The sequence below is a fragment of the Equus quagga genome, chromosome 13, assembly GCF_021613505.1.
Source record: "Equus quagga isolate Etosha38 chromosome 13, UCLA_HA_Equagga_1.0, whole genome shotgun sequence".
NCBI lineage: Eukaryota > Metazoa > Chordata > Mammalia > Perissodactyla > Equidae > Equus > Equus quagga.
Genome location: NC_060279.1, coordinates 70,849,285 through 70,863,540, shown reverse-complemented (window position 1 = coordinate 70,863,540; position 14,256 = coordinate 70,849,285). Strand labels below are relative to the sequence as shown.

At 42.9% G+C, this 14,256-nt stretch overlaps 1 protein-coding gene across 4 annotated transcripts in view; it reads right to left on the bottom strand.

Annotated features, from left to right (window-relative positions):
* Positions 1 to 14,256, bottom strand: part of WWOX (WW domain containing oxidoreductase) — a 933,724-nt gene that overhangs the window by 460,585 nt on the left and 458,883 nt on the right. The window contains exon 9 of one of the 4 annotated variants that reach the window (XM_046683794.1): positions 1,622 to 1,645. The exons of the other annotated variants lie outside the window; for them this stretch is intronic. Coding sequence (XP_046539750.1) covers positions 1,637 to 1,645 — 9 coding nt within the window. The 3' untranslated portion in view covers positions 1,622 to 1,636. Of the gene's footprint in view, positions 1 to 1,621; positions 1,646 to 14,256 lie in introns of those variants that run through there. 4 annotated transcript variants of the gene reach the window in all.

The following is a 14,256-nucleotide window of genomic DNA, read 5'->3' as shown; positions in this document are numbered from 1 at the left end:
CTGAATTCAACCTCTTTTCTCCATCTCCATTGTTATCACTTAGTCTAAGTCACCATTCCTGCTTTCTTAGACCCCTGGGCTACCTCCAAACTCGTCCTTCAGCTTCCATTCTTCCTTCCTATAGACTGCAACCAAGTCTTTTTAAAAGTATAACTCAAACCATGTCACCTTCTTGCTTACAAACTTTCAAAGGCATCCATCACAATTAGAATAAAATCCTGACTCCTTACAGTGGCTTCACAATCTGGCATTTGCCTCCTTCTCCAACCTCATTGCCTATCACTGTACCTAGCTCCAACTATAGTGGCTGCTTTCTCGCCTTTGAAAAGGTCAGGCACATTTCCACCCCAGGACCTTTGCACTTGTCATAACTTTAGCTGGAATCTTCTCTGTTGAGATCTTTGCATGGCTGTCATCATTCAGGATTTGGTTCAAATGTCATCTCTGCCACATCTCCTTAAAGCCATCTCTGGCCACATGGCCAATCACTGTCTATTTCCTTACCTTACTTTACTTTCATTTGAAACAATTTTATTTATTTGTTTCTTATTAGTTCCCCCCTACCACTTAAATGCAAGCTCCATGAAAGAGGAGATTTTGTCTAATTTACCTGAGTTTCTCCCAATGCTGGAACAATGCTTGACACAAAGTAGGGAATAGCAGCCAAAACAACACTAATAATAAAAATAATATTAAGTATTAATGCTACAGCAATAATAAATATTTCTATACTCCTCATTCTGTAATATCTCTACATGTATTAACTCATTTAATCCTCACAACAATCCTATGAGGAAATCGCTATTATTATATTCATTCTAAAGATGGGAAAATGAGGTGCCAATAGATTAGTAACTCACCCAAGGATGCTCAGTTAATATATGGGGAGCCAGGATTCAAACCCAGAGAGTGTGACCCCAAAGTGCTAAGGAGACTCTACACTGTCTCTGGATGCTCAGTATATATTTGCTAAACAGATGAACAAAGAAAGTGTGAAGTAAAAGGAGTGGCTGAGGTCCTCATGCAATTTGGGATTCAGTTTCCTCAACTATAAAATGAAATTCATAGGCTCATGGTCCTTGCTGCCTACTCCCTCCTTCACCTTGATTTGCGAAGGACCTGCTATGTACCAGGAACTGTTTAAGGGGCTGAGGTCATAGTAATAAACAAAACAAGGAAAAACAGCCCTGCTTTCAGAGAACTCACACTGAGGATGGGGGCAGAAATTGGGAGTTAGGTAAATAAGTAAAATAATAAGCAAATATCAGAAAGGTATTATGAGCAGATCAAGTGAGTCAGTACTTATAATGGTTTTGTAAACACACACACAGGGTCACAAAGGGAACTGCCTAGAAACAGTCGAGTCCCCATGGAATATAGGTTTTCTAGGGTCTCTACAGGATTACCATCGCTGTAGCCAGGGCGCTGAGTATGGTGGGTCCTCCCAGAGGCTCGATAACTGGTTGTGGAATAGAAATGAGACAGCACAGTCATGCAGCAGTAGGAGTTCGGTGTGGGGGTGGTCGGGGGTGGGGGGCTGCTTGCCGTTCTTCAGAAGAGCTTCAAAGTCACAGAACCAGGCCAGGTCTACAGTGAGGTCAGTAGGAACCAAGGTCTTTCCCAACGACAGCCACCATCAGTGTTTCTGCAATACAAAAACGTGCAAGCTCGGAACGCCTGCTGCAAGATGAAGGGAAAAGAAACACTGCAAAGCAAACCGAGGCCTATATCTCCATCAAGCGGTGCGCCGCGGAGTTAACTCGGATCTGTTGCTGTACAACGTGACACCGGGGGGTTAAAACAGCAAAACGAAATAAAACCCAAAAACCTCTGACCTGCCTCAACTTTATTACTCCTGGAAATCCTAACACAGAATTGTCCAGTACTCCCAGATGAGTCAACTGAGGCTCAGGAAAATACTTGAACCTCTTCAAACCCACTAGGATGACTATAATCAAAAAGACACAACAAGTGTTGGTGAAGATGAGGAGAAACTGGCATCCTCCTACACTGCTGGTGTAATATAAAGTGATGCAGCCCCTAACCGGGGGCTTTGGAAAACAGTCTGGCAGTCCTTCAGAAGCTCAGCACAGAATCACCACATGACCCAGCAATTCCCCTCCTTGGTATATTCCCAAGAGAATGAAAACACACAGTTACACAAAAACTTGTACATAAGTGTTCACAGCAGCATTATTCATAACAGTGAAAAGGCAGAAACATACCAAACGTCCAGCAACTGAGAAACAGATAAAATGTGATAGAGCCATACAATGGAAGACAATTTGGGCATAAAAAGGAATGAAATAATGGTGCACGGTATCACACGGATAAAGCTTGAAAACATTATGCTAAATGGAAGAAGCTAACCCCAAAAGGCCACATCTCATGAGTCCATTTATATGAATTGTCCAGAATAGGTAAATCCATGGAAACAGAAAGCAGATTAGTGGTTGCCAGAGGCTGGGGGTGGAGAATGAGCAGAGATTATTAATTGGTATGGGGTTTCTTTTTGGGGTGATGAAAATGTTCTTGAATTAGTGGTGATGGTTGTACAACTTTGTAAATATACTAAATACCTCTGAATTGTACTCCTTAAAAGGGAGAATATTATAGGGCTGAAATATATCTCAATAAAAAATAATTAAAATGATGAATGGTCACTTCTAAGATTAAATTCCTCCAAGACTCTGGCTTCTATCTTGCTCACCATCTCTTGCTCTTCTGCTGGCTCTCTCAGGTGGAAGCCAGCCGCCACGTTGTGAGCTGTCCTTTAGAAAAGACTATAGCACAAGACCTAACAAACTACAACCAACAAGGAGCCGAGGCCCTCAGCTCAACAACAGCCAAAAACCGGATCCCGCAAGAACCACACGCGTGAGCTTGGGAGCAGACCCTCCCCACTCCAGCCCCAGTCAAAGCCTGTAGCCCCTTGAGTACAGCCTGAGAGAGACGCTGAACCATGCCAGGCTTCTTCATCCACAGAAACAATGATGTGACAAATGTCTGTTGTTTTAAACAACAACAAAAAAATTTAGTTGCCCCAAGTCACCCAACTCTGAAGAGTCCAGAGGCTCGTGATGGTCCAGCTGCTCCCTCCATTTGGCCACACTACTGTATTCATCCCTGTGTCCTTGGAATTGGTTCCCAGGGCATGATGCTTGACACATAGTAGGTGCTCAATAAAGTTTTCTAGAACTGCCTGAAATTTTCTAATTCTCTTTTCTCTACATGAAGCTAGAAAGTGCTTTCAACATGAAGGAAACAGAATAATTGAGAGAAAAACATGCAAGTCTCGTTACTGTTCTGTTATTTTCCAATCTCTTGTATGCAGATTAAATTCCTACCAAGATACTCAGTGAATGCTGGTGACCTTGCCCTGACCCTGACAGTGACATTACTCTATATACAGACAGGAGGTGGTTCTAAGATCTGGCCTTGGCTGTACCAACCTCACTTACTGGACCACTCATCATCAGAGTGGCCCCCTTCTGCACTTCCCTATGAAGCACTCAGTCCTAATATAGTACAACCCCAAAGTCGATTACTATTATTAAAAGACAACTTTGTCCAGAAACAGTTCACGCTGCCCCTTCTTGAAGCTTTTCCTCAAACAGCCCACGCACAGAGCCCTCACCCTCTCCCCATACCTCTGCAACATGTCTCTTTCGAGAGAGATTTATTACAGGGCTGTCAACACAATCCTACCTTTACGGAAAAAGATAAAAATAAGAAACACCTTACAAGAAGATGCGTGGCGAAAGCTAAATCATAAATGTTTGATAAGGAATGGTCAAATCCAGACAAATAACTGTTCAATCCCACTTTGTATTAGGCAGATAAAGTCATACAGAAAATCAATGTGATGTATTGAAAGGGGGAAAAAAATTGCCAAGCTTGGGGATTGGGCTACACGGTGTTATGAAGTGGTCGCTTCATAAGAACCTGATAATACCATAGGTACATAAATTTTTTAAATTGGGGTGCTGATCGCTGACTTGCTGGACCTGTCAGTGGCATTCCAGTCCTCTTTTCTGTTGCTGCTGCTGCTGCTGGAAATAATTTCTGGGGTGACACGGGCATTCTCATGTGAGAATGGGGGAGAGGAACTGGTACGACTGTTTTAGAGGACAATTTGGAAATTCCTCTGAAAACTAATTATTTCGGAGAAGTACCTACCCTTTGTTCTAGCATTTCTGCTACTGGAAAATCACCATTCTGATATCCTTGCTCAAGTAGACAAAATACATATGCAGGAGTGTTCATTACTGAATCACGTGTAAGAGCAAATCATGGACACAGCCTAAATGTCTGCCAATCGAGGAATGGAGAAATAAATTGCAGGACATCCATGTGATGGAGTATTACACAGACATGGTGCATAAGGAGGTCGAGCTACATGTGTCGGTACTAAATAATCCCCAAGACATTATTACATAACAAGAGCAATGTAATGAACAAAATGTATTCAATGGTCTCAGTTGCACGAATTTTTTAAAAGGCAATGCATGTGACATTTCTGGAAGAATCCACAATAAACCTTTAATGGTGGTTTCTTTGGGAGAGATGGTTGAGAATGAGGGATGGAAGAAAACTTTTGCTGTTAAATCTTATCAGAAGATTTGAAACTTTTGCCAGGAGCTTCTATTCCTTTGGAGGCGATCAGCAATAACCACCACTAAAAACAAAACAAAGCAACAGGAAAAACTTTTCCAGGACTAGGAAGCCCAGTCTTGTTGTGTGAATTATCTGATAAAAGACACAGGGAGCTCTGGATGTTCGTCACTAAATCACCACCCCAGGTCCTCTCCCACTGGAAACTGAACGGTGAGAGTCGGAGCTTCTTTGTGTGTTGAGCGGCGCCCTCCACCTCCAGGTGGAATACCAATGTCTCCGGCTTCCTTGTTTCCCCCAAGCCCACATCAAACCTCCCCAGATATGTTGAGCTGGTTTCTGCCACAGACGTGGGACTTCATGTGCAGAAGTCCATGTGAGAGGCGGGCTTGCAGTGGCTGGTCTACTTCTACTGCTTATTCTGTAAGGTACAACCTCCCTCCTGCTGATGGCATCATTTTCTATAAGCTGTAATTTAAAAAAACAGCAGAAGCAGAGTTTACAATAGTAAACAGATGGGGAAAGGCCTTCTGAAGCGGAGGATAATAAAAGTTTGCTAAAAAGAGCAAGGGCTTGCAAAGAGAAAACAAACAACTCAGGTGTCACCCTGGTGAGTGATGTATTTGCTTTGAAGTGAAATAATAGGAAATGAAGATCAATTAACAAGGTACCAATGAGCCTAAAATGACTCGACTTTATTACACACACTAACAGTGTGTTAAACTCCTGGTACGGAAGGCCCTTGGGATAAGAAAGCAGCTGAGGAAAAGGAGCTGGAGGCCCAGTGGTTTGCTCCTTCTGAAATAAATGTCTGGGAAAAGGCACGCTGTATGTCTAAATAAGAAGAGTGACTTATAAAAATGAAAATACTTGTCTCAATTTATCTTTGACATGACACTATCTATCTTCATACAGGCAAAGATCTGAATGTTGTGATTTTTGAAATACTTTTGCCACTGGGGAACGAGGAGGAAAAGATCCCTTTAGAGAAATAAACAGAACTCTCCTGACCCAGCCTTCTGGAGTTAGAGGGTAGTACTATGTTTATGAACCAAGTGCACTCAAGAAACATTTGATAACTGATTAAAGTGATGTTTTCAGAGATATTTTTCTTACATTGCACTTTCCATCAGAGCTTCTCAAACTTTAAGGTGCATGAGAATCCCCTGGAGGGCTTGTTAAAACAAGACGACTTGGTCCCACTCCCAGAGTCTTTGACTCAGGGATTCTGGGGTGAGACGTGAGAATCTGCATGTCTAACGAGGTCCCAGGTGATGCTGATGCTGCTGGCTGAGGACCACACTTTGAGAACCACCAGTGCAATGCTTATAAGCTTGGGCTGTGGAGCCAGAAGGACTTGGTTCAATCCTCAGCTCTGCCACTTGGTTCTCTGTGATTTAAGTGGTCACTTAAGCTCTCCATGCCTCAGTTTCCTAATCTGTAAAATGGAGACAAGAATAATACCTGCCTGAACTGGGTTAAATACTGTTTCCACAAAATTCATCCCCACCCAGAACCTCAGAATGTGACCACATTTGGAAGCAGGATCTTTGGGATATAATTAAAGTTAAAATAAGGTAATACTGGATTCGGGAGGGCCCTAAATGCAATGACCGGTGTCCTTATGAGAAGGAGACGACACACAGACTCTGAGGGAAGGTGGCCATGTGAAGACGGAAACAGAGAAGGGAGTTATGCTACAGCAAGGCAAGGAAGAGCAAGGGTTTCAGGCAACCGGCAGAAGCTAGGAGAGAGGCAAGAACGGATTCTCACTCAGAGCCCCAGAGGGAATCAACCCTGCCAACACCGGGATTTTAGACTTCCGGCCTCCAGAACTGTGAGAGAATGCATTTCTGTCATTTTAAGCCCCCCGGTTTGTAGTACATTGTTATGGCGGCTCTAGGAAACCAATATCCCGCCTTAGGGAGCTCTTGTGGGGAGTGGATCAGAAAACACATAGCAAGTGTTTGGAGTGGGGCCTGGCACATAATGAAGATGACTTAAGTAGTAGTTCGTATTATTATTTTGGTTTTAGTAACACTTTCTTGTTTTATTATTTTGCTATTAGAAGCGCTTTGTCTTGGGAAAAAAAACATCAAAACGGTTGAGAAGGATAAAAAGGAGGAGTCCTCAACCACGAATGATTTCCCCCCATGCCCCCAAGGGATATTGGCAATGCCTGCAGACATTTTTGGTTTTTCAGGACTTGAGAGGGAGGGGATGCTACTGGAACCTAGTAGGTTGAGGCCAGGCTGCTGCTAAACATCCTACCACGCACAGGAAGGTCCCGCCCAACAAAGAGTTATCCCCCCAAGAAGTCAGTAGTGCAAGGTGGAGAAACTCCAGGATAAGGTGAAAAAGCAGAGTCACCCGGCCTCTGAGTCCTACTCGCCAAGGTGAGAACAAGAGTAGTTTGTCGAGCACCACATGGTTCTTCCCTATGAGAATAATCACCACCAACATCCACACTCTACCGCCCCAAAATAAAACTGAGTTAATAACAATAATAAATAACAACACCAAATCAAGAGCCAAGCTTGGCCCATAGGAGGGAGACTCAAGCAGTTCTTGGCTCTACCTCCCAAGATAGAGGAGGCAAGGTGGGCTCCATCTTCACTGGGAATCACATGCTGGGAAAATCAGGAGGGTCTAAAATCTGTAACCAGGGCCTGACTACAAAGTCCAAACGCCGAGTGCACTCTGGAAGAAGTCTCTGTGCTGCAACCTCGGCCAGGGTCGCGCCTTAATGGAGAAGCAGGGGTGCGTCTGGACCCCTGGTCTGTCAACTCTACTGTCTTCTTGCTTTAGCGACACCAGTGTGCATCCCAGGGGCAGGGAGCCTCCTGGACTCTGGCATGGACAAGCTGGTCCATTATTGTTCTTAACATGTTTCAGGGTGCTGTGACAGGATCCTTTAGAGGTTGGGGGAGAAATATGGGGAAAGAGCCCTAAGCCCTCTGTTGTCTCCACCATTGCCTTCCAATCTCTGGATGCAGGGCATCTAGGAGCATGGAGGTCAGAGAAGACCTACTGCAGTGGCCCAGGCAAGAGACGATGGAAAGCAGAACTGGGGTGGTGACGGTGGAAATGACGAACGTGGACAGACTTGAGGCAGTAAAAGCGGCACAAGTCAGTGATGGCAGGACACATGGGGTGAGAGTGAGGGGGAGCCAAAATGGCCACCTGGTTTTTGGATTGTGCAATTAGATGAATGATGGTGCTACTCATTTAGCCAGAAAGCACTAGGAGGGGGCTGCATTATTTCCAGAACTAAATGAGTCCATGAACCAAGAGGGAAAACATGCTCATCAAACCTACACTTGAATGCTCTGACACTCCAGAGTCTGGGGATGGACTGGAAGCCATGATTGTCAGAGTGACTCTTGGAATGGCTTGTATCCACATTCTTTCCCTAAGTGTCCTCCTGCTTCCCATGAAACACATTATATCAAGTAGCAATCGATCTTCACATGTCAGAGTAATCTATCTGAGGATCTTGGCTCTTGGCTTCACAAGGAGTCATGTGTAGGGAGGGCCAGGAAGATGTAGGTGGGGATGTGCTCTGTGGATGTTCACCAAAGGGGCAGAGAAAGTCAGTGCATGTTGGAGTGGTGTTGCGCACCCACAAAGGCTTGATCAGATAGCACTGATTTACTATTGGACGATGATAGGGGAGACTGAGGCACAGAGAGGTAGTCCTGCATTGAACACACATACACACACACACACACACAAGCGCAGGTGCTCACATAAAGGGAAATAGCAGGGCCTAACTGTTATTCTCAAGCTGACATAAGAATTTTGTTCCTCTCCCACCTTATACTGTGATGAAGCAAACCAGATAGAGGAAAGAATAAACCATGACCCCCTCCAAAATACACCTTTGGTATTGAACTAAGATGTGACTCAATGCGGTTGGGTTTGGTTTTTTTTTTTTCCTGGCAAACCAAGGCGTTTCCTTAGGGCTGTGCATTTTGGAGTTTAAGATGCACAAAGATAACAATATTCAAATCCAGAGCCGGCGGGTCCCTGAAAGAAGAAATGCACACAGCCCACGGGGTCTGTGAAAATCAAGCCTGTATCACCTAAATATAGTCTAACTTCTAAATAAGGCTTCAGATCACAGATTTGTTTACTTTCATTTGGTGATAATTGTTCACAGCAGAACATATCAGAAAATTCTATAATAGGAACCACAGCCAGGAAATAGTAAATAATTAATCACCCTCCCTCCCAGCCTCTTGCATCTCTGTTGATATAAATGACCGTATAATTCCAAACCCAATTATCACTACTTAGCTGTTCCATTTTGTAGTTAAAATCCCACAAAATTAAAGTGCATCAATTGTTAATGGTAATAGACCAGACAGGGGATTAAAGATTATTTTAATGTTTATTTCCTATCAAGAGATCTTTTGGCAGGAAACACCACAGACAAAAGGCTGCACACTCAGATGAGATTCATATATTTAAATCTTCTAACTTCTAAAAACATTATGGATATAATTACTTGTTTAATTTACTTGTTCCCTCAAGATACAGGCTGAGGAGACCAAGCCAACTTTATTATATCAAGTTCTCAGAAAGGAAAGGCATTGCTCTATAGCATTTTATAAGCTATTTTATCCTAAGTAATCAAATCAAATTTAGCGCTATGCCCCACTGCCCTGAGAAGCAGGGAGGGGAGAGGCAGAGGATGGAGGGTGAAGGGAGGGAGGCCTGAGTTCAACTCTCAGGCCTGCAAGCTGGGGGATGTGTGGCCCAGGCAAATCACTGAAGCTCCTAGGGTCTCAGTTTCCTTGTTTGTAAAATAAGGTTGATAAGAACCACTGTGCAGGCTGGTTGAGAAAATTGCAGAAGACTGGGAGAAAGCCAAACACTTATGCCCAAATAACCACCAACACAAAATGCAAACACAGACACTTTGATGTGGCTGTGCTTATTTTCAAGGTGGTCACCCAGATGACCCACGGATGCTTAATTAATCTTTCTAGATTATCATCGAGATAAACACATACGCACATGCTTTTTCACACACACACACAACCCAGAAAATACAACCACAACATCCAGGGGTCCTTGGAACATAACTTAAGAATCATTGTTCTATTTCCAAAAATGGAGACAAAAGTAAGTTCTATCACAATGTCCAATCAATTTACTTAGGACGCAGGTTAAGAAAGGTTAAGAAATTCATGGAAAAAATATAATAATAAATAAATAAAATATATGTAATTATATATACATATGTAGAAAGGGTGATAGATAGATACACAAAAATAATAACTGTTCACCTAAAAATACTATTTAGATCATGAAGAAATCAGAATCAGAAATGTGGACAATGATGATGATGATAATTGTATGTTGTTTCATATTTTTACAAAGGGATTTCTATCTCATAATTCTCGTCTCAGTGGAATCGCTTCATTTACCAATAAGGAGCCTGAAAACGAGAGGATTGCGAAGCACTACCCAAATCACACCCCCAGCTGAGGGTGGAAGCCAATTTGAACTCACACTTCCTGACTCTGTATCCTGGGCTCCTCCCGTGTCATCACTCTGTGACCCATGTCTCATCCTCTTTTGAGAGTTTCTCTCCACCTGAGGGGAAGAGAAGGCACTGGGTTTTAAGTACCAAAGAGATGACTTAAAAAGAAGTTTCTGTAACAGTCTGGGTTCCCAAAACTGGGTGTGACTTTGGGCAAGCCATCTCTCTCAACCTCTGCTTCTCCTTCTGTAGAAGTCTCTGTGGCGTGAAAAGTTTACAATCGCTCACACCTCTTGAATGATTCGGGATATGTCCATCAGCAAGTAACAGATGTATGATGCAAACCCAATTCAAAACAGCTTCTGTGATGGCCACTGGAAACCTAGAGGTAGACAGGCCACAAGCACAGTGGAATAAGCAGCTCTACAATGCCACAGTGAACCCAGGGTTTTTCACCTGTTCTTTGGTCCCCTTCAGAGTAGCTTCATCTCAGGCTTGAATACTGCTTGAGTACAAAACGGTCAAGCATGTCCAGAGGAAGCAGAAAGTCTGTTTCTTCTTTGTGTATCTCTTTTAGGAGTAAGGAAATCTTTCCCAGAAGTGCCCTCCATTTTGATTGGTCAGGATTGGGCCATATGTCTGTTTCTAGACCAATCACTGGCAAGATGCATAGGTTAGCATGATGGGTTTAGATTAATCACTGGAGGTGAAAGTATATTGGGGGGGATCATCCGTTATAACTGATATGCTTACTTTACAAAATATATGAGGCAAAAATAAATAATACAATAAAGCTGAGTTCTTATTTTTAAAAATACAGTGTCCAAACTGTAAACAATCTAACTATCCAACAATGGAGAAATGGTTAAATAAAATATAATTCATATGGTGCAATTTTATGAACTCATAAAGTATTTTTCCAAGCAATGTTTAGTGATATATATGTACACAAACACATAGATTATGAACCCAACTTGTTTTTTAAAAAATGCCATCACTCAGAAGAAAGAAAAAAAGAATATATAACAAAATATTAAGAGTGATCATCTCAGGATTGGGGAATTAATAGAACATTTTAATTTTCTTCTCCTTCTCCTTCTACCACACACATTATTTACTACCATAATCAAAAAATAAAAATTGGTTTTCAAAGTAACAAGTGACTCTTTGATGGAGGAAAAAAAAGTCAAATCAAGTTCTGCACTTGGTTCCGTTAAAATAATTTACTTAGGTCATTAGCTAACAAAGATTAAGAAATGTACAGTCTAATAAAAATACAAACATGTATAAAGGAAATATCTGTTTATCTACCAATTCTATTTTTGTGACAGAGAAATTAGAATCTAAAAATGAAAAGAAATTCGGCATCTTTTCCCCAGCACCCGATTCTTGAGTGTGACAAATGCCAAGTCCTGGAGGGAGGGTGAGGGCATCTTCGCTGGAGTTGGTCATGGTAGCAGCTGTCTGGTGACACAGAGGGAAACCCCAAACCAGTTGAGAAATGGCTGTGCCTGGAGCATGGGGAGGAGAGTGAGCTGCCGAGGGGTCTGTGTGATTTATGATGGCTTTTTTTACAGCCCTTTGTAGTGTCTGTGACTGCATTTGGCATTCATGGGGCATAGCTTCCAAACGTGTTTTAAGTAACCTGGAGTCTTGCTCTCAAGCTGCCTTCTGGACACCTGGCTTATCATGAAGGCTTATAGACACTTCCTTTAAAACAGCCCCAGGAATGTTAATAATACATTCATCTTATACCTGATGTTGGTAGAAACTAACCATTGTAACAAAGCAATTGATAACAGCGACCACCTCTGTGCCTGGCACTCTGCCAGACACTTTACCTACACTTTATCTAACTCCATCAGGTAACTGCTAACAATACTCCCCATCCTAGAGATGAGACATCTAAGGCTCAGAAAGAGTTAGGCCTATTATGACTCCAACCAAGCAGTCTGGAAGAACCCAGATTCATCCTCAGCTGTGTCTTATTCCAAGGCATTTGCTCTTTGCTAAGAGGTTCTTTAGGGTTTAGGGAAGCTGAGCTAACTCCTCAGCCAAGCACCGATGCTAAGAACCTGCACTAGTGGCAGACGGGGTGAGGCAGGGGACATGTCCTGCGGGGGTGAACCGGGTCTCTGGAGGGATACGCACTGAGGTCCCCAGTGGAACCGCTAAGCATGTAGCAGGTAAAGGCAAGAGTTTTGCGCCAGACATGGGGTAGGCATCAAAGATAGAATCTGGCTTCATTCCAACCCATCTTTGATACCATTTTAACTATCTGCTCACACTCCCAGGGCCCTAAATGGCTTCCCACCTCCAGTGGACTTGTTCTCCTGCCAGAGTAAGACGCTGAATAGCTGCTTGTATTCAACCCGACATCCAAAGATATTTAAGAGTCTAATTCAATCGTTATATCTTTTCTGTAGACACAAAGGAACCAGACTTCCGGCACCTTGGGGCTTGGGCTCTCTCTCTCTCTCTTTTGCCTTTCCTGTTTAAGCATGCTGGGGATGCACATACATGAAATAGGGCAGTTTAAGTAAAGATGGTGTACTTTGGCACTTACAATATAAGAAATTTTCGTGGGCTCCTGATACCAACTAAGGGATGCCAGGTACCTGGGCTGTGGGTGAGGGGTCCAACTGCCTCATGAATACGATAGCTGAACAGATGGGCAATGGCTTCAGCAGTCAAGGGGCTATCAATTGAACACAAGAAAAGCCAAAATCCCATCAGTCCCGGGCTTAGGAGATTCTCCATTAAGGAGACTCCCATTGTTAGAAGGGTTTAGAATATAGACCCTACAGCCAGGCCATGTTTCCCCTGTTCCTTTTTCATTGGAAGGTGTGCCATGTAGGTGATAGTAAACTCTGAAATTTTCTGTCTGCCTCAGGTGGCTGGCTCGCAAAAATCCACTTTGTAGGTTAGCTGAGATTTGTGGGATGGGGGAGATGTGGCATGGAAACCCATTCCATAACCTTTCACCAGGCATAAAATTTACTGTGAATGGAATTCCAAAAAGTCCATGTTGGCCTCTGATTTAAAACTATTAAATCTGGTTTCCTGAGAACACCTCCATTATAATAAATACATCACTATGACAACCTATGCTAATTGCACAATCTCAAAGACTAGAGGGAACAACTTATACATGAAAAATGCATTTGAACGTGACTGTCCTGGATTCACATCAGTGAGGCTTTAGGCTCAGGCAGAGCCACTGGGAGCATATCAAACATCTCACGAACAGGCTGCCATCATGGCAGAGAGCAGGGTGCCAGGACCCCAGGTTCAAACAGGTGACAAAAGTGGATCTGTGTTCATTTGGAATGTGGGTGGTGTTTCCAGCTTATGGAATTTAAGGAGGAATTATCTGTATATTTAATGATCTGAGTACACTCTTCTGAAAGACAAAAAGTATGCTAAGCAGACACACATACTTTTTCATCTTCAAAGGACGTCTTGAAGAAATTAGAGAAACACTATGGTCACTATATATAGTAATCTATTAAAAGGAAAAATGAGATCCTTATTATGCAACTTAGCCAAGCACTTTTTCTTTTCTTCCTCTGAGTTCATTCTGCCTGTTTTTCTTCTTCCTCCTCCCTCCTCTGTCCTTCCTCAGACATTTAAGCCAGTCCTGCCAGCCTCTCCTTGCAGTGAGGGATACACAGCTAAATTACAACAAACCTGCCCTCCAAGGAATTGTAGTCGGATAAGAGAGGGAGATCAAAATGGCAGCCAGGGCCTTAGATTCAACCACAGACATGAGTTAACTTGGATCCTTCGCTGCTGCTGTGGCTTATCACCTTGGGAAGCCAAGATCACTTAATTCCCCTGACTGTCCATTAACTAGGCCTGTGAAACGGGGGCTGCGAGTATATTTGTGAGGTTTCCCTAAGGGTTAAATGAGATGATGATTGAACCCACCTTGGCACATCTTAGACATTCAACACATGAAACGATAATGTAACAATAGTAACAAATTATTTTAACAAAGGTTGAAAGAGAGCAGAGCCAGGAGAGGACAAATGGGAGAGAAAGAGAAAACTAAGAGGTGGAAAAGATCAAGGTCATGGTAACTGTTGATATATGAGGGGGAGTTGTGAAAAAAAAATAAACCTAGTGCAAAGTTAGTTTGACAATAAACA